This window comes from Budorcas taxicolor, chromosome 1 (genome assembly GCF_023091745.1).
Source record: "Budorcas taxicolor isolate Tak-1 chromosome 1, Takin1.1, whole genome shotgun sequence".
Lineage (NCBI taxonomy): Eukaryota > Metazoa > Chordata > Mammalia > Artiodactyla > Bovidae > Budorcas > Budorcas taxicolor.
In genome coordinates, this window is record NC_068910.1 from 212,486,523 (window position 1) to 212,505,301 (window position 18,779).

General features: G+C 49.1%; 1 protein-coding gene across 1 annotated transcript in view; it reads left to right on the plus strand.

Annotated features, from left to right (window-relative positions):
- DOP1B (DOP1 leucine zipper like protein B) overlaps window positions 1–18,779 on the plus strand; it is a 130,012-nt gene that overhangs the window by 90,171 nt on the left and 21,062 nt on the right. The window contains exons 21-27 of the mRNA XM_052636456.1: window positions 212–400; window positions 3,593–3,715; window positions 5,300–5,455; window positions 9,706–9,761; window positions 12,472–12,576; window positions 12,687–12,753; window positions 15,351–15,495. Coding sequence (XP_052492416.1) covers window positions 212–400; window positions 3,593–3,715; window positions 5,300–5,455; window positions 9,706–9,761; window positions 12,472–12,576; window positions 12,687–12,753; window positions 15,351–15,495 — 841 coding nt within the window. The remainder of the gene's footprint in view (window positions 1–211; window positions 401–3,592; window positions 3,716–5,299; window positions 5,456–9,705; window positions 9,762–12,471; window positions 12,577–12,686; window positions 12,754–15,350; window positions 15,496–18,779) is intronic.

An 18,779-nucleotide genomic window follows, 5' to 3' on the forward strand; every position in this document is an offset into this window, starting at 1 on the left:
GTAACAAGTTTGTAATGAGCCTCAGACTCACAGACATCCTTCTCTGAAGGGAAGTCATGGGTTTAAACGCTCAGGGAAGCATCTTATTTCTAGACCACATGTAGGCCTTGCCCTGGGGAGTGCTCCAGCCCAGACTCCATCTCACCAGCCCCAGCGTCCTCATGGAAAGGGAAACGCAGCCAGGTCTCAAGTGTTTATCTCTGTTTTTCAGACTGCTGCTGTGACCGACCCTACCAATCTGAAGAATGCCAAGAATGCTATTCTGGAAGAGCTCCCTCGAATCGTTAACACCATGGCCCTTCTCTGGAACGTTCTCAGGAAGGAGGAGACTCAGAAGAGACCCGTCGATCTCCTTGGAGCCACGAAGGGATCCTCTTCCGTTTACTTTAAAACCACCAAAGTGAGAGAGCTTCCTCTGCAGGCCTAGAGTTTCCTTTGTCTTGTATTGTCCTGCCAGAAATAAAAATACACAGGGATGTATACATACACAGTCAAAGACAACGTGCCCAGAGAAACCCAGGTTAGAAGTACTGTTATAAGTAAACCAGAAGTAGAAATCTCCAGCTTGTTTATTAGAGTAAGCCTTATATTCATGGGAAGAAGGCTTTTGTGAGTACTTTTCAGTTTATTTTTTCCCCTTTGGCTATTTATAAAAATTATTTTTGGCCATGCTGGCTGTTTGTTGCAGCAAGGGCATTCTCTAGTTGCGGGGAGTAGCGTCTATGCTTCATCGAGGTGTGTGGGCCTCCCATTGCGGTGGCGTCTCTTGTCACAGAGCACAGAATCTCGGGCTCACAGGCTTCAGTCAGTGCAGCTCCCGGGATCTGGAGCACAGGCTCAGTAGTTGTGGCAGAAGGAATGAATGAGGTGCTTGACTGCATATGGGATCTTCCCAGATCAGGGCTTGGAACCGTGTCTCATACATTGAATGCTTGACTGCTGAGCCATCAGGAAAGCCCCTCAGTCATTAATTCTTGAGCCAGGCGTTGATGACTCAGGGAAGGCCTGGGAGGCGAAAGCTTTTCCACAAACAAGAGGCCGGCAGAGGACAAGCAGGGAGGGATCTGTCCCAGGAAGTCCCCAGAGGGTCCTGCGCTGCGTTAAACCCTTGACTCTCCCTGGGAGGCACCCAGGCACGTAACTCAGTGTGTGATCGCCATGTCCCGTGGCTCCCAGTTGTCTGGCCATGTCTGCCATCCACTGAGCAATGGTGGCACGTGCCCTTAGGGCTTAACACCAGCCTCTGGCAGCCTGGGTTCAGCAGAACAGGTCAGGCCCAGGGACCCAGGTCGCCTGGATTTGGCTCCCTGCTCAGCTGCTTTGTGGGACCTTGAGCACATGCATTAAACCTCTGTGTGGTGGTATTTGCTCTGCTACAAACAGGGTGCCAGGCATCATCTGAGCACTCTATATTTACTGGCGTTATTCAGGCCTCACCTGCAAGGCAGGTGCTAGTATTATTCCCAGGTGACAGGTGAGAGGTGTAGAGAGAGCATGTGATTCTTTCTGTGGTCAGTCTGGCAGTGTAACTCCCAGACCAGAGGGCTTTTAGGTTCTGGGAAGTGCAGGTGGCCTCCAAAAATTTTCTGTTGGTTCCAGGGATGACCTCCAAGGGAAATCTACCACAGGAACCTGCTTAAATTCAGCCTAAAAATTAATCTCTAAAAAGGTTCAGAAGGCTCACTCAGCCTGAGCCTCCGTTTGCTCCTCTGTGAAATGAGTCTGTTACTAGTAGCCTATCCCCTGGACTGATGGAAGAATTCACTGTGGTGATGGCTGACATTTATTGGGGGCTTTCCAGGAGCTTCCCAGGTGGCTCAGTGGTTAAAAAAAGAAGCAAACAAACATGCCTGCAGTGCAGGAGACATGGGTTCAATCCCTGGGTTCGGAAGATCCCCTGGCAAAGGGAATGGCAACCCACTCCAATATTCTTTCCTGGAGAATTCCATAGACAGAGGAGCCTGGTGGCCTCAGTCCACGGGGTCGTGAAGAGTTGGGCGTAACTGAACAACAACAATGCAACATTTACTGAGCACTTCACCCAAGCCCTCCCTGAAGGACCCAAGGCCCTGAGCTGGGGCCCGCATGATCTCTCTCAAGCAGAAACCATGTTAGGAGGGAGAAGACGTCCCCATTCCCGGCTCAGTTGTATCTAAAGTGATGCTAGACAAAGGCAGTGGGGACAGGGATGTTCAGTTCAGTCCCTCAGTCATCTCTGACTCTTTGCGACCCCATGGACTACAGCACACCAGGCCTCCCTGTCCATCACCAACTCCCGAAGTTTGCTCAGACTCATGTTCATTGAGTTGGTGATGCCATCCCACCATATCATCCTCAGTCACCCGCTTCTCCTCCCACCTTCAATCTTTCCCAGCATCAGGGTCTTTTCCAATGAGTCGGCTCTTCGCATGAGGTGGCCAAAGTACTGGAGCTTCAGCTTCAGCGTCAGTTCTTCCCAAGAATATTCAGGACTGATTTCCTTTAGGGTGGACTGGTTTCTCCTTGCAGTCCAAGGGACTCTCAAGAGTCTTCTCCAACACCACAGTTCAAAAGCATCAATTCTTCGGTGCTCGGCTTCCTTTATGGTTCAACTCTCACATCCATACATGACTCCTGGAAAAACCATAGCTTTGACTAGACGGTCCTTTGTTGGCAAAGTAATTTCTCTGCTTTTTAATATGCTGTCTAGGTTGGTCATAGGTTTTCCTACAAGGAGCAGGGGAAGCCCAAGGTAAATCCATTCATTCCACAGGCACATATGCGCCTGCTGCTCTGTACCTGGCCCTGCCTGTCCACAAGTGGAGAAGATAGAGGGAGGTCCTTGTCCTCCTGGCAGGCATAGACGTTAACCATCCACTTTAAAATAATGATGAGAAGTGCTGCAAAGAAACGCAGGGCACTCTGCCAGCCTGTGACCCCTGCTCTGAGGGTCAAGGAGGCCTTCCTGAGGCAGAGGGGCTGAGCCAAGACCCAGGATGAGAGGATGTGCCTTCCCAGGTGTGTGTTAGAGGCTGGGAGACCTGCAGCATCCCCAAAGGAAGGAACACAGAGGTTTTGGGAATACAGAGAAATCCAGGCACAGCAAAGGGGAGGGTGGCAAGTGACATCCCCAGGCCATGGCGTGGGTCCGTTTTTGTTGGCTGCACAATAAAATTAGGTAAATGGCACATATTTCTGGAAACTGAAGCACATCCTTCCTGGTACTTACAAGACCTCCCTGAGCTGGTTGAGGCCAGCATGGCTGGGGGCTTCCCTGCAGGATCCCCGCTTTCTCACTGGGTCTGCAAAGCCTCAGGTGACTTGCTCCGAGCCCTGCCCTGCTCCTATCTGCTCGAAGATGGTATCCATCACTTCCCAGGAGTCTCTGCTCCGCTGTTCGTGCACCTGGACTGTCCCCCATGCGTCCTGTCCAACTCCTCCAGGCGGTGCTCTGCACCACCACCATCCCCCCAAGCCTGCCCCCAGACCCCAGCATAGTGCCCACGACTCTAAGACGAAAGCTCCCAAGGTCACAGGTGCTAGTGTGAAGTGCACAGTCCATTGGAGCCCTGACTGCGCTCTCACTCATCATTTTTCTGTTTTGTTTTTTAAGACCATACGACAAAAGATTTTAGACTTCTTGAACCCCTTGACAGCGCCTCTTGGAGTTCAGCTGACAGCAGCAGTTGCAGCCGTGTGGAGCAGGAAGAAGGGGAAACGCCATAGTAAGACAAAGGTAAAGCCCGAAAATGAAGACGCGCACGGACGGCACTGTGCGATCTAAGTGACCCCAGAGGCCGCCAGGGGAGACCTCGGAGGCCCCCCCCCGCCCCCCCCCCGCCCCGGCCCGTGTCAAACTCGTGACGTCATCATCTAGCTGTGCCTGTTACAGCAAGGTGGGGGGAGGGAGTGGAGCCCACCCAACCTCTGTTTTCTTCTCTTTCTACCGAACGATGAAAGTACGCATATTGTACTTTTCATTTAACATTTTAATCTGCTGTCTAGTAGTGTGCTTCCAAGAACGTATCTAACATGTACATTTCAAAGAAAAACACCACTGCTTGGCCTGCCCCCCCCCCCCCCCCCGGCTTAAGAAGTGGTTCCTCATTTTACCTGTGAGGACCCCTGGGGGCCCCTCCCTGGATATAGTGCCTTCTAAAAGCTTTCTTTCTGTTTTTGTTTTTTTTTCCCAAACCAATCTTTTTAAAGACTTTCTCTTTCTAGGGCAGTTTTAAGTTCCCAGCAGAATGAGAGAAGGGTATAGAGATTTTCCCTAGTTCCCTGCCCCCACACATGTACCTCCCCACCCCCGTCAACATTCCCCCCACCCCCGACCGAGAGAGGTATGCTTGTCGCAGTTGCTGTGATGGACCAGTCAGTGGAGAACACTTATGCAAACTGTAAACCAAAGTCCTGGCAAGGGAATGCGATGATTTCTTTACCATCACAAACGAGTATCATTTTTATAAGTTAAAAAAAGCCAAACGTCAACTGTGACTGACACAGTTATTTAACTTATAAAGATGATACTCGTTTGTGATGGTAAAGAAATCATCGCATTCCCTTGCCAGGACTTTGGTTTACATTCTGCATAAGTGTTCTCCACTGACTGGTCCTTCACAAGGTCCTGCCAGGAGCTTGGTCTCCTGTTTCTGAAAACCCAGCATGGGCTTCACCCTCCGTTCCGTCCATCGTCCGTGAAGGTTCCTGCCCGGTACCTCCGTCAGAGCATCTGCCCCACCCCCAGGCACTGGCTCAGTGCCCAGCATGGACCCCGTTACCCGAGGAGGCATGAGAGGCTGGTGGTCCAGGCCACCCAGCTTAGCACCTGTGGGATCTTCCCCAGCAAGGACCGTCATACTTCCAAGGGCAGGCCCCCACCCCCAAGTCGATCATCAAAACCCACCTCCCACGCCAAGACTTTCCTGCCTTGGCCAGCTCCTGTGAACCTGGTTTTCCTGTTTCACTTGCTGTCCTCGTACTCTGGGGGCTGGCTCTTGATAATCAGCCTGTTTCCTTCAAGTTAATATAGTCTATTTCCAACACACTTTCTTAGCTTGAACTCATAAAGACTAGAGCAATTGCCTGTCACTGGCTATGCCTTTTATTGCTCATCTGTATCATATAATGATTATAGTCCTGTGATTAAAAGCTTTTTTTTTTTTTTTTTAAACCTCACTCTTCTTCCTACCAATACAGTCCTTTACCTAGTATTCCTTTAAGTATTTGTTTCAAAGATTAAAACGCATCTCTTCCTCCGGGAGCAAGTATCACAGAGTGCTTTCTGGGAGTCCTGCTTATTTTTGTTGTCTCTCTCAAGGAACGGTCCTCTTCTCGGCAGATCGTTCCGGCGGCCAGCACGTCCCAGCTGACCCTTGTGGATCTGATCTGTGCGCTGAGCACCCTGCAGACAGACTCAGTGCTGCACCTGGTGAAGGAGGTGGTAAAGCACCCCCCGCAGGTCCGCGGGGACGAGGTCAGGAGCCCGGGGGCCCTCGGATGAGTGCAGGACTCTTCCAGTCCACATTGTATAGATGGTGTCTGGGAGGGAAACAAAGGTTGCAGGAGCACCTGGGAATTCAAGGGGCCATAAAAGGGAGGTGTTCTCGCCGGACCTTGTGGAGATGCACAAGATGTGCTCCACGGACGGCCGTCTTGAGGTGCGAACCACCTGAGACCGGGGACCGACTTCCATCCTTACAGCCCACCGCAGAGCACTCTGCCCAGTAGTGGTTCTGTTTTCTGCAACGTATTTTGTTTATTTGACTGTACTGGGTCTTAGCTGCGTCTTGCAGGATCTTTTGTTGCGGGCACCTGGGCCCTCTTGTTGTGGCACTTGGGCTCAGCAGTTACGGCACACAGGCTTAGTTGCTCCAAGGCAGGTGGGATCTTAGTTCCCCAGGCCAGGGATCCAACCCACGTCTCTTGCGTTCTCAACTACTGGACCATCAGTGAAATCCCTGGTAGTGGTTCTTATCAAGGGCCTGTTGTGCGCCAAATCAAGTAAATCTAGAAAGAGGAAATGGCACTTGGCTTCCAGAAACTTGCAGCCTAAAAAGCATCAAAGATAAACAAAGCTAGTTAAAGGTGGAAAAGACCGACTTCATTCAGCAGCTCCAGCAGTACAGGGAAGAGGTGTGGTCAGTTCCAGTTTGTGCAGGGGTGAGTAGGTATTTTATGGGGAGGATGAGTAAAAAGGATGAAAGAGCAGGGCTTCAGCAGAGTCAGGGGAGTGGAAAGTTACAAACAAGCAGAAAGGGGCTTGTTGAGTGTAATTAGACCATACTTACCGACTGTGTTGTGAAAGGTTGGTTCCTATGCTCCCCAGGAGACTGGAAGATAGGGGCCCTGTCTTTCTTGATGATATTTTAAAGAGATGGCTGTCATGTCCTTGGGAAAGACATTCCTGGGTTGGAGAAGATGCATTCACATCCCAGAGGGACAGAGGAAGGATTTGTAACCATAAGCTTTTCCTAATAAATGCTCGAAGGAGGGGAGGTCAGGAACTTATCAGGACTTGGCTGAACACACAGCAGATTCCTTCCGAGGCCGTGAGCTTTCTCATTTTAAGGGGGTCGAGGTCATCTCCCTCGAACACAGCCTTGAGCTGCTGGGAACCACAGTTGTGTTTGCTCAAGTCTCTTAGCATGTGGGGTGGATGGAATCGTTTGTGCCGAAGGTACAACCTTGTAGATCAAGGCTGAGTCTTGGTCAAGATGAAGGCTCAGAGGAGCCTGGCTAAGGACTTCCCTGGCAGTCCAGTGGTTACGACTCTTCACTTTCACTGCTGAGGGTCCCAGTTCAGTGCCTGGTCGGGGAACTAAGATCTCATAAGCTGTGCTGTGTGGCTGAAAAAAAACACACCCAGGGAATTCTCTGGTGGTCCAGTAGCTTAAGACTCTGTGCTGTCCAATGTCCGAGTTTGATCCCTAGTCAGGGAACTGAATCCAACATGAGTTTGAGCAAACTCCAGGAGAAGGGAAGGCTGGCGTGCTGTAATCCTTGGGGTCACCAAGAGTTAGACATGACTTAGCCACTGAACAACAGCAATACCAGGGAACTAGATCCCGTAGGATGCAACTAAAGCTTCCGCATGCCAGAACTAAGACCTGGAGCAGCCAAATAAACAAGTAAATATTTCAAAAATTCAAAAAGCAGAGGGGCCTGACTAGACTAGGTCAAGGAGAGCATCTTTGTCCATGGGCAAGTTAAAAGTCTGCATAATTTTTGTCGAAGTACAAAATTCACATCAGAGGACTTAACTCATACTGGAGATTCTAAGAAAGCAGAGCTTTCATCTGGCTGCAGGGAGATCAGTGGTCTTTGAAGGGTGATGTGATTGAACCACAAAGCTCCTATTGTTTTCCTGCCCAATTTCTGCGTAGCAGTTGAGGGAGCTTTTCTACTGCTCGGACACCTTTTCATTTACGCACAGTGGTTTTGCAGCAGAACAGACTCTACGGTTTTACGCCTGAGAAGTCTTTGATTTCACCAAAGCAGACTTCTTCATTGAAAGTGTGGGAGCTATTTTGTTCTGAATTAATTTGATAGAAACCAGGGATTTGTTCTGACCTTGAAATAATTGTCCTCTCTCAGGTAATTTAAGATGATATCGTCAGAAACACTCTTAAGAATAATTCCCTTTATGAAAATTAATGGAGTAGACCAAGTGATCCCTAAAAATAGTTTTAATTCAAACTGATATTTGTATACCAGAGCCAAAAAGTAGAAATAACCCATCAGCAGATGAATGGATAAACACAGTGAGGTCTGTACACATGCAGTGGATTATGACTCAGCCTTGAAAAGGAAGGAAATTCTGACACACGCTATACACCATGGATGAACCTTAACAGCATTATGCTAAGGGGAATCAGTCAGTCCAAAAGGACGGTATTGCATGATTCCACTTATATGGGGTACCAGGAGTGGTCCAGTCCACAGAGACAGAAAAGAGAAAGATAGTTACTAGAAGCTGGGGAGGAGGGCATGGGCGTAGGTCTTTATTGGGGACTGAGTTTCACTCCGTGAAGCTGAAATAGAGCTGATGAATGGTGATCATAGTTGCCCAACAGTAGCTGTGAATGTCCTGAATGCCCTTGTCCTGTACCCTAAAAAATGTTTTAAGCAGTAAATTTTGTCAAATACATTTTACCAAAATTTTATAACAAATAAATCTTCCTTCATTCCACATGTTCATTGAACATCAAGTATGTGCATCCACAGTGGGGAATCCTGAAGAGTGACGCTACCCCCGTCCACAGTCAGCCTGTATTCTAGTTGGGGGAAGAAGATGAGGCAGCCTACAGCTTAACCCTGTGAGGCCACATCATGGAACCGGCTTAAGGAATCAGATATAAAATGGTCACGGGAGGCTTCATGGCATCTGCCCCCAGATCTCTTCATGGCCTAGGACTCTTGTTGCCTTGGGGCTTCCCAGGTGGTGCTAGGGGTAAAGAGCCTGCCTGCCGATGCAGGAGACAGGAGACCCAGGTTCGGTCCCTGGGTCGGGAAGATTCCCCTGGAGGAGGGCACAGCAACCCACTCCAGTATTCTTGCCTGGAGAATCCCATAGACAGAGGAGCCAGGCGGGCTACAGTCCACGGGGTCGCAAAGAGTCGGACACCACTAGAGTGACTTAGCGCGCACAGCACTGGTTGCCCTTTACCCTTTATTAAAAAGTATTTATTTGTGTATTTCTTGTGGGTATCGAGTCTTAGTTGAGGCATGCAGGATCTTTCGCTGCAGCGCACAGGCGCGTTAGGTGCAGCACTGAGGCGTTGTCACCCTGCAGCACGTGGGATCTTGGTTCCCTGAGCAGGGGTGGAACCCCCGTCCCCTGCATCAGAAGGCGGGTTCCTAACCACCACGTGACTGGCAGGAAGGTCCTGCCTTTTACTCTTGAACGTGAATGTTCGCATAACAGACCTTGGATTGGCATTTATAACTCTGAGCAGGTCGAGGTGGCTGGAGACTGGCCTTCCCCACGGCTGGTCAGTTCCTCCGAATGATATCCTGGCTACAGCCACGGGGAAGCTGGCCCTGTGACAGACAGCTTCGTGCAGAGTGCAGGCGCTTCCCCGCTTTGTTCCTTCAGTACTTGATCTACAAGCGTCTGCAAATCCTGGGCTTAAAGATAAAAACCCAGAAGACCCTAGACGTCATCTGGCCGACTGGCTTTTGACTTTTCGAATAACAAAGTTGCTTTTGTGGTTAGTTTAGTTAATTGGCTTAACTTCTATAACTGACAAAGAGAACAGGGAAAAATACGTGTTTTGCAAACCTATTTACAAGTAATTCGAGCCATTTGGGACGTAGGGAAGTTGTCTGAGCTGTCTGGGGGAAATTCCTGGAGCTAAGAGTTCGCGTTTGGCGTTGTCTGTAGCTCGACACGGGCTCCTGAGGCCACCAGCTTCGTGTCTGAGGAGGTTCAGTCATTATGCCAACTATTGCTTAAATACTTGCTAAAAGTCTGGGGTGGGAAGTAGGTAAATGTGGGAAAGGACTGGGAGTCTGATGAACAGGGACCTAAGGATGTGCGCCGTCACAGGATACATTAGCTTTTATTTCACTGAGATCCTTTGTATTATTATATTCAGAAGACTCCCGGAGCTGGAAACATTTGCTTTGTTAGCAGATAAAACCTGTTTCATTTCTGTATTTGAATTCTTGTCTTAGCCTTATTTCCTCCCAATTTGGAGTAATTACCTGTGCTTTAATTTTCAGAAATCGCCCCTGGTGGATGTCCCAGTGTTGCAGTTTTGCTATGCATTCATCCAAAGGTAACGCAGCCCCTCAAAGACATTTCTCAGTTATAGTTGCTGTTGCAGTGGTTATAAGTAACTGCTCTTGATTGTCCTCCTTTTTTTCTTCTATCTGAAGCGCCGTTGATTTACGGTGTTGTGTTGGTTTCAGGTGTACGGCACAGTGACTCAGTTTGATGTGGGTGGGTGGGTGTGTGCACGTGCCTGTTCAAATGCTGTTTCATTGCAAGTTATAAGTTGCGTATAGTTCCCTGTGCTTTACAGTAGGTCCTCATTGTTTACCTATTTTGTATACAGTAGTGTGTCTGTGTTAATCCCAACTACTTCTTTATCCCTCCCTGCCTCCACCCGTGTGTTTCTTGATTACTGGAGAGCCTTAGTTCAGAAAGTATCTATGTGTTACTAACCCAGCCGTGTCTGACTCTGTGTGACCCCATGGACTGTAGCCTGCCAAGCTCCTCTGTCCGTGGGATTCTCCAGGCAAGAATACTGGAGTGGGTTGCCATTTTCCTCCTCCAGGGGATCTTGCCGACCTGGGGATCTAAGCGGTGTCCTAATTTCTCTCAAGCCATCGGAACACCCCGACAGTCTCACTTCTTCCTTCTACAGAGAGCTAATCTGACATTTTCAAGTCTGTGTGCTGTATCTTGAACACTTTATGTCAGCACAGCTTTGTGTGAGACCTGGTAAACTTCAGAAGAAACAGTTTGCGTTACCTTGATAACCAAAAAAAGGAGGGGAATTTTAAGAACCTCTTTTAGGAAAAGAAGTGACTACTTTGGATCCTCAGTGCTTTGCTGTGCTTTCTGCTGGGAGGCTTCATGTCGATGGACTAGAGTTTGAGCAAGCTCGGGAAGTTGGTGATGGACAGGGAAGCCTGGCGTGCTGCAGTCCATGGGGTCGCAGAGTCAGACATGACTGAGCAACTGAACTGAACTGAGGTTTCTGCGTGGATTTACTGAGCTGAACACCCATCTGCAGGCGTCTCAGCTGCAGGTTCCCCAGGTGGCTCTCTGCAGGGAGAGAGGATGCTTTGCTGGCTCCTGCGGCTCTTACAGCAGGTCCTGGATACAGCTCCCAGATGTGTCCACCGTGCAGGGAGGTTAGAGCTGCAGTAACAGGAATGAAGGGGGTATAGCCCTATCTCATGGATGCCTCGATAGCCTCACGTGTCTCAGGGGATTCACCATTAGCCTCACGTGTCTCAGGGGGTTCACCATTAGTAAATTTGACCACCAGCTGCAAGCTCCCTGGCTAACAAGTTCACATTCCATGGTTATTCTGACCCACGACACCGTAGGGTTACAGGAAGGTAGATGGAGGGTCCTAGTCCCAGGAGTCCCCTAGCCCAGGATTGCGTTCAGGCCAGCCACTCACCCTCCACCACGAGCATCACTGCACTGCTTTGCTCCAGGAGGGGAAAATGAGCTAGTCCTTTGTTGTTCAGTCGCTCAGTTGTGTCCAACTCTTTGAGACCCCATGGACTGCAGCACAGCAAACTTCCCTGTCCTTCACTATCGCCCAGAGTTTACTCAAACTCATGTCCATTGAGTCAGTGATGCCATCCAGCCATCTCATCCTCTGTCATCCCCTTCTCCTCCTGCCTTCAATCTTACCCAGAATCAAGATCTTTTCAAATGAGTCAGTTCTTCCCATCAGGTGAGCGAAGTATTGGAGCTTCAGCTTTAGCATCAGTCCTTCCAGTGAATATTCAGGACTGATTTCCTTTAGGATTGACTGTGTGATGTCCAAGGGACTCTCAAGAGTCTTCTCCAGCACCGCAGGTCAAAAGCATCAATCCTTTGGCGCCCAACCCTTTTTATGGTCCAACTCTCACATCCATACATGACTACTGGAAAAACTGTAGCTTTGACTGTATGGACCTTTGTTGTTTAAGTAATATCTCTGCTTTTTAATATGTTGTCTAGGTTGGTCATAGCTTTTCTTGCAAGAAGCAGGCATCTTTTAATTTCATGGCTGCAGTCACCGTCCTCAGTGATTTTGGAGCCAAGAAAATAAAGTCTGTCACTGCTTCCACTTTTCCCCATGTCCTTCCTAGTGCTCACTCATACATGTCGTAATCCCAGCAAGCACCTGCTTCAGTGGCCTGAGTGAGGCCAGCGGCCGCAGGGAGGCCACCTCCTTTCAGGGAGGAGGCCCCACCTCGAGTCAGGGACCAGCACTCGGCCCTGGGACCCTCTGGCTGTGGCCCAGCTGCCTCCCTGTACAGTGCAGCATCACCCCACGGCAACAACCCCGAGTCCTGATTCCCCATGAGGCCTGACCTGAGAGCTACTAAAGATCAGCCTCCTGCTGGGTGACCCCTGGCCTCATCCTCTGCGACCTCCCGGATGGCTCACTCTGCATTTCCAGTGATGTTAGGGAGGCCAAATGCTAAATAGAGCCAGACAGGCCCAGAGATCTGTCCTCCAGTTCAAGGCTTTCACTTTATAGACGAGGAAACCAGGAGTGTCTGACCTGTTTGTTTAGATGGGTGGCTGGTATCCAAACCCCCAAGTTCTTGCCAGAATACCGCAATTTAGCACATGTGTATTTTAATTTAAGAAGAACGAAACAGGTCAGGCAGATAAGGCATCGTCCCGTACCTTCTAACCACCTGCACCTAAAATGTGCTTATAAGAAAACATTTTCATTAGACCTGTTCATGGCTGGATGTTTCTTTTCCCCCCCTATGGTTTTTTGTTGTTTGTTTGTTTTTATTAAATAGGCTCCCAGCAACAGCCTTGCAAGAGAACTTCGCTTCGCTGTTGGGTGTGTTGAAGGAGTCTGTGCAGTTGAATCTGGCTCCCCCCGGGTACTTTCTGCTTCTCAGGTACCGTGTTCCTAGCCACTCAACATTACCGCATTTTGTTTTCCTCCAGGAACATGTATGTTTTCATTTCTGCTAGCATTCTCATTCTGAAGCTGATTGTCTCTCAACAGCATGCTGAATGACTTTGTGACAAGAACTCCAAACCTGGAGAGCAAGAAGGACCAAAAAGACCTGCAGGTCTGTATGTGCGCGTCCAGTAGGATGGTTCCTCTCCCAGGAGAGCATGGCTCCCCGCCCCCGCCTTCAGACAGTCTCAGTGGAGATGATAAACATTAAACATGGGGCGGAACCAGATCTTAGGTTTACACGTGTTCCCACATCTGACTCCCTGCATCACTGTCTTCAGAGGACTCGATAGAGTCTCCAGATGACGGTTCTCATGTCAGCCTTGCGCCGTCCACCTTGCAGTTTGCTCGCTGCCGCCTGGACCCCGATGTGTGCAGGCTCACTCTTCAGCTCAGTCTTTATGCACAGATTCCCTTCCTTAGAACCCTCCCCCCTTCTTTTTAAAGCAATTCAGACTCATGGGAAACTTCAAAAACACTGAAAAGCAGAAGTAAAGCTCAGCCACCGGAGACGGAAAATCTTTGAGTAGAAACCCAGCCAATAAGTAGAAGTAACGAAGGAGTGAGAAAAATCAATATGTTATATAACCTTTATAATCATCGGGTGAGGAGCTTTAAGGCCTTAACTTCTTTTTCAGTGCCCTTTATTCATTTATTTTTGTTGTTGTTGTTGGCATGTGGTTGCCTCACCATGTCGAGTTAGTTTCTGCTATAGAGCATGGTGAATTCAGCTACACGTTTACATATGTCCCCTTGCATTTCCTTCCCTTGAGTCAAGGTCATTAAACCGTGCTGTGTATCTCATGGCCTTGGTGATACTGCCCCTCCCTGTTGTGACCCCTGGCGTTTGTGAGACCCTGAAGCTCTGGAGTTCTGCGTAAAGCCCAGTGACTCGTTTGGCTCCCCTGGTAGAGGGGAAAGAGCCATCCCAGCGCACGTACTGCAGCCCAGCCCACGGTCAACACTTCCTATGCCAAGCTGGAAACGCTCCACCTCGTGCGGTCCGTGGCCTGCCATGGCCCTGTCCCCTCCAGTCCACCAGGCCGAGCTTTGGCCATGGCCACTAAGGCCGCTGGAGGAGCCCGATGGGCCCCTGTGTCCACCACAGAGGGTCCCAGCCCTCCGGACAGTGACCCCTTCCTACTGCTTCCAGGCACCCTGACTTCCCCATCTGCTCACTGCCCTCGAAGTGGCAGCTTCTCAAGTCCTCAACCCCTTGTCTTGATGTTTTTTTCTTATTTATTTTATTGAAGCGTAAGCTGCTGCTGCTGCTACTAAGTCGCTTCAGTCGTGTCCGACTCTATGCGACCCCAGAGACGGCAGCCCACCAGGCTCCCCCGTCCCTGGGATTCTCCAGGCAAGAACACTGGAGTGGGTTGCCATTTCCTTCTCCAGTGCATAAAAGTGAAAGTGAAGTCGATGAGTTGTGTCCGACTCCTAGCGACCCCATGCACTGCAGCCTGCCAGGCTCCTCCGTCCATGGGATTTGCCAGGCAAGAGTACTGGAGTGGGGTGCCATTGCCTCCTCCGTGAAGCGTAAGCAGTGCCGTATTAATGCCTGCTGTACAGAGTGACTCAGTTATGCACGCATGTGCATTCTTTCTCCTATTTTCCATTATGGTTTATCGCAGGATATTGAATACAGTTCCCCTCTGCTCTACAGTGGAACCTCGTCGTCTGTCCATCCCATATATATGATAGTTTGCATCTGCTAACCCCAGCCTCCTGCTCTCTCCTTCCTGCGTCCCTTCCCCCTTGGCAGCCACAAGTCTGTCCCGTGTGTCTGTGGGTCTGCTTGCTGTTTCCTAGGTAGGTTCTGTCGTGTCGTATCATAGATTCCACATGTCAGTGTTATCATCTGACGTGTGTCTTTCTCTGCCTGGTTTCGCTTAGCGCCATCAGCCCCAGATCCATCCGTCCTTCCGCAATCTCCCTTGCTGCCCGCGTCCACCCCTGCCCCTCTGCCCAGGTGCGCTCCCCCGTCCCTCCCAGCAGGGAGGGACGTACTCTTGCTTCATGCCTGAACACACCTGCTGCACTCACAGCAGACCCAGGACTGCTCACGTGTCAGGGACGTGCAGCCCTTCTTAGCTGACGATGCCCCATGATACCCGGTCTGCATCTCCACTTGTGTCCGGGCTTCTTGCCAGATTCTGTACTGAGAGCACTCCTGTGCTCTTCACCCTCAAGTCAGTTTGAACTTACTCAGTTTTGTTTCTGGCCGTGTTCGTCAAAGGTGCATTTCTAGTAAGAACCCGTGGTCCTAAAGAAACCAGGAATCGAGCCTGCCAAATGCATTGTGCCGCTGTGACTTCCTGTGTATCCGTTTTACCTGTTGACCATAGAGCAGCCACAGCTCAACATATGGCTGCTGAGCCCTTGTAACGTGGTTTGCCTGAACTGAACGTACCGTAAGCATAAAACACACATCAGGTTTAAAAGCCTTAGCCCAAAGAAGAATGCCGAATCTCACGAATAATTTTATATTGGTTATATGTTGATATTTTATATCGGTTATATGTTGGTACTACTTTGGATGTATCGAGTTACACACTGTGAACTTGTTTCTTCTTTTCAGGTAGATCCTCGAAGACTTCATTACCTATATGCTTCATAGCTGTGACTTGCTTTATATTTCTGTCGATGGTGCTGCCTTAGGCACTTAGACTCTCTTAACTTCCTTTCTTCGTTTCTCTCGGTTCCTCTCAGGAAGTCACTCAAAAAATTCTGGAAGCTGTTGGGAACATTGCTGGGTCTTCCTTAGAACAAACCAGTTGGCTGAGCAGGAACTTGGAAGTGAAGGCCCAGCCTCAGATCTCTCTAGAAGAATCTGATGCTGAGGAAGACTTGCACGGTAGGTGTACATGGCTCAGAAAGTAATGCCTGCTTCCAGGTCCCGGGTCTCTCTCTGCGTTAAAAGTCGCCTGGCTTTGCTTCTTACAAAATAAGTTGTAGTATCATAAACATAAGTTGTAGTAAAATGAACAGTAGAATTCCACTGGAAGGATCCCAAGTGACCCATGCTACTGTGTTCAGCCATCCGTGAGCCTAGATGAGTGTCCTGGGAAATAACTTCCCAAGATAATTTGCATGGACTCAGTGGTAGAAATCTTTGTGAGGTAAAGAGTAGGGAGAATGCATATGTGTTTTTTTGTTGTTTTGTTTTGTTTTTATGGAGCCATGGAAAGAAAACATAGTAAACCAGCTCACTGTTGTTAAGCAGTTGATGTATTTCATTTCTGGCCTGCCTTCCAGAGATCCTTGTATTTGGTCATTGCCTAGGTCATTAAGATTTTATCATGGCAGTCACACACAGTACGCACACCCCAGCCTTATTTATTATTAGTTATAACTTCCTAGCAAATGATCGAGAGACTCTCAAAGGAGACTCATCTGTTTATTTGGAGGACCACTGACCAGCCAGAAACCCCTGAGGGGTCTGAATTAAATGCCACAGTGTAGACTGTCAGTTGCTGGTGCACTAAAGACCACCAGATGAATCTATCAGTCAGGCACATCTCAGGTTATTGGGTCCGCTGCAGCAAGGGAGACACTTGGCTGAGTCAGAAGAATGTCTCAACAGGGGACACTTGGGGACGATGGTAGGGGGCTGTGGGGCATAGGTCGAGTTGTCTGTAGCAGATGTTTCAAGGTGGGTACTGAGTGGAGTTAGTGATCAGATACCTCTGCACTGGTGGGCACAGTGCTAGGCGGGGGCACAAGTGAATCTTCATGAACACGTTGCTTGTTTTGATAAGTGAGGCGCTTTAGTTGGTTTAGTCTTTCTTTCAGCATTAGGCATATCTTGGAGCAAGTATTAATAATTATTGTTGCAAGTTCTCAGTATTATTTAACACAGAGACACTATGCCCAGTCCCCACACTGCTCAGCACTAGACAAGAAAATCAGGCTCTCCTGAGAGCTGAGCTGGTAAACAATCCACCTGTAATGCAGGAGACCCCGGTTTAATTCCTGGGTCAGGAAAATCCACTGGAGGAGGGATAGGCTACCCACTCCAGTATTCTTGGGCTTCCCTGGTGGCTCAGCTGGTAAAGAATCCGCCTGCAATGCAGGAGACCTGGGTACAATCCCTGGGTTGGGAGGATCCCCTGGAGAAGGGAAAGGCTACCCACTCCAGTATTCCAGCCTGGAGAATGCCATGGGCTGCACAGTCATGGCGTCGCAAAGAGTTAGACATGACTGAGCGACTTTCACTTAACTTTCGCCTTTATTTTCCCTCCTATTTTGATGTGACCTCGATCATTATCATTAGCAGTTGTTATAGCAGCAGAAACAAAACTGAATTCGTGGGGTTTAATGTACAAAGGACGGCATGCCAAGAAATCTGGGCTCTTTTCTCTTGCAAGTAGCAAAAACCCACTTCAGGAGAACAGAAACACAGCGGCACAAGGTGTTCTGGCTCACACGCGTGGAATGCCCACGCGTCCTCTCCGTGTCTGGTTTTGAGGGCAGAGTGGGAACCAGATGTTCAGACGCAGTTCATCAAATCTTGTGCTGGTGTTCTGGTTGGTTCTTCCCTGGCCCAATAGTGGGCTGGCCCAGTAGCGGGCAGGAAGGGCTCATATCTTGGAGCCCCAAGAAGCGGTCTCCCACCCAAGAGGGGCTTCTCTTCCCAGGAGGAGAAGGGATGGCGTCCAGCAGATGTTTAAACCATGGTATCCCATTCCATCACTTCCACCGTATTTATTTGACAGCTAGCTTTGCGGTTTACTTAAGAAAAATAATTACGCTTTACTCTGTATTGAAGATCCTGTAGCTAGTATACTATCATTTGCTAACGTAAACCAACAATTACGTTTTCTCAGGCTGTGGCTCTGATTATAGGTGTGGTTCCAGGGAACGAGAGTCTGTGCCTCTCCTTGACTCCTTTGCCCTCAGTTACTCTGCCGTAGTTTGCGGTGTAAGGATTAAACTGCCTCTTTAATCCTGGCGTGCTGCAATCTGTGGGGCCACAGAGAGTCAGACATGACTGAGCGACTGAACAACCAGCAACAGCTCAGCTGAACTGTGTCAAATGTAACAGGGCCTGACTTTTGTGCCGTCGTTAGATTTAACCTCAAGACAGTAATGTAGTAAAATAATTATCTGATTTTTTATTTAAGAAAAGAAATCATAGGACTTCCTTTGGTTCAGTGGGTAAGATTCAGTGCTCCCAATTCAGGGCACATGGGTCTGATCCCTGGTTGGGGAACCAAGACCCTACAATGCAGCGTAAAAAGAAAAAAAAAAATCATAGAATTTCAAAGCAGAAAGTGACTTGGAGGCTTCTTAAGGAGCAGTTTGGGTAAACTCCGGGAGTTGGTGGTGGACAGGGAGGCCTGACGTGCTGCAGTCCATAGGGTCACAAAGAGTCGGACACGACAGAGTGACTGAACTGAGCTGAGCTAATTAGCAGACTGTAGAGTATCAAACAGAGAAGGCAGTGGCACCCCGCTCTGGTACTCTTGCCTGGAAAATCCCATGGACGGAGGAGCCTGGTAGGCTGCAGTGCATGGGGTCGCTAGGAGTCAGACACGACTGAGCGACTTCACTTTCACTTTTCAGTTTCATGCATTGGAGAAGGCAATGGCAACCCACTCCAGTGTTCTTGCCTGGAGAATCCCAGGGACGGGGGAGCCTGGTGGGCTGCCGTCTCTGGGGTCGCACAAAGTCGAACACGACTGAAGCGACTTAGCAGTAGCAGCAGCAGAGTATCAAAAGAGTCTCTGGATCATAACTATTTTTTATTTCAGTCTTGAACAAACTAAGGATGCACCCTGGCCATATCAAGCATGAAACAGAATGAGGCCTCAAATGATGATTTTTTTCGGCTTGGAGTCTTTATGCATGGAGCAGACATGCAGGGTCTTCCATCTTGCATGTTTGCCACGCACCGTGTTCTAGACGCTGGTGCTCCAGCAGCAAACAGAATGAGCAGGGCCTCTGCTGTCGTGGGGGGTGACACGGAAGGTGATGGTCCAGAGTAAATTAACAAAGGTATCTTTCAGTTCTTCTGGAAATGCAAAGTCATTCCAAATTTATATATATATATATATTTTTTTTTTTTTTTTTAATGGGAGTGGGGCAGGGTTCACTTTAGATATTACAGAACATGTCCCCACGGAAGTGACAGTTGTG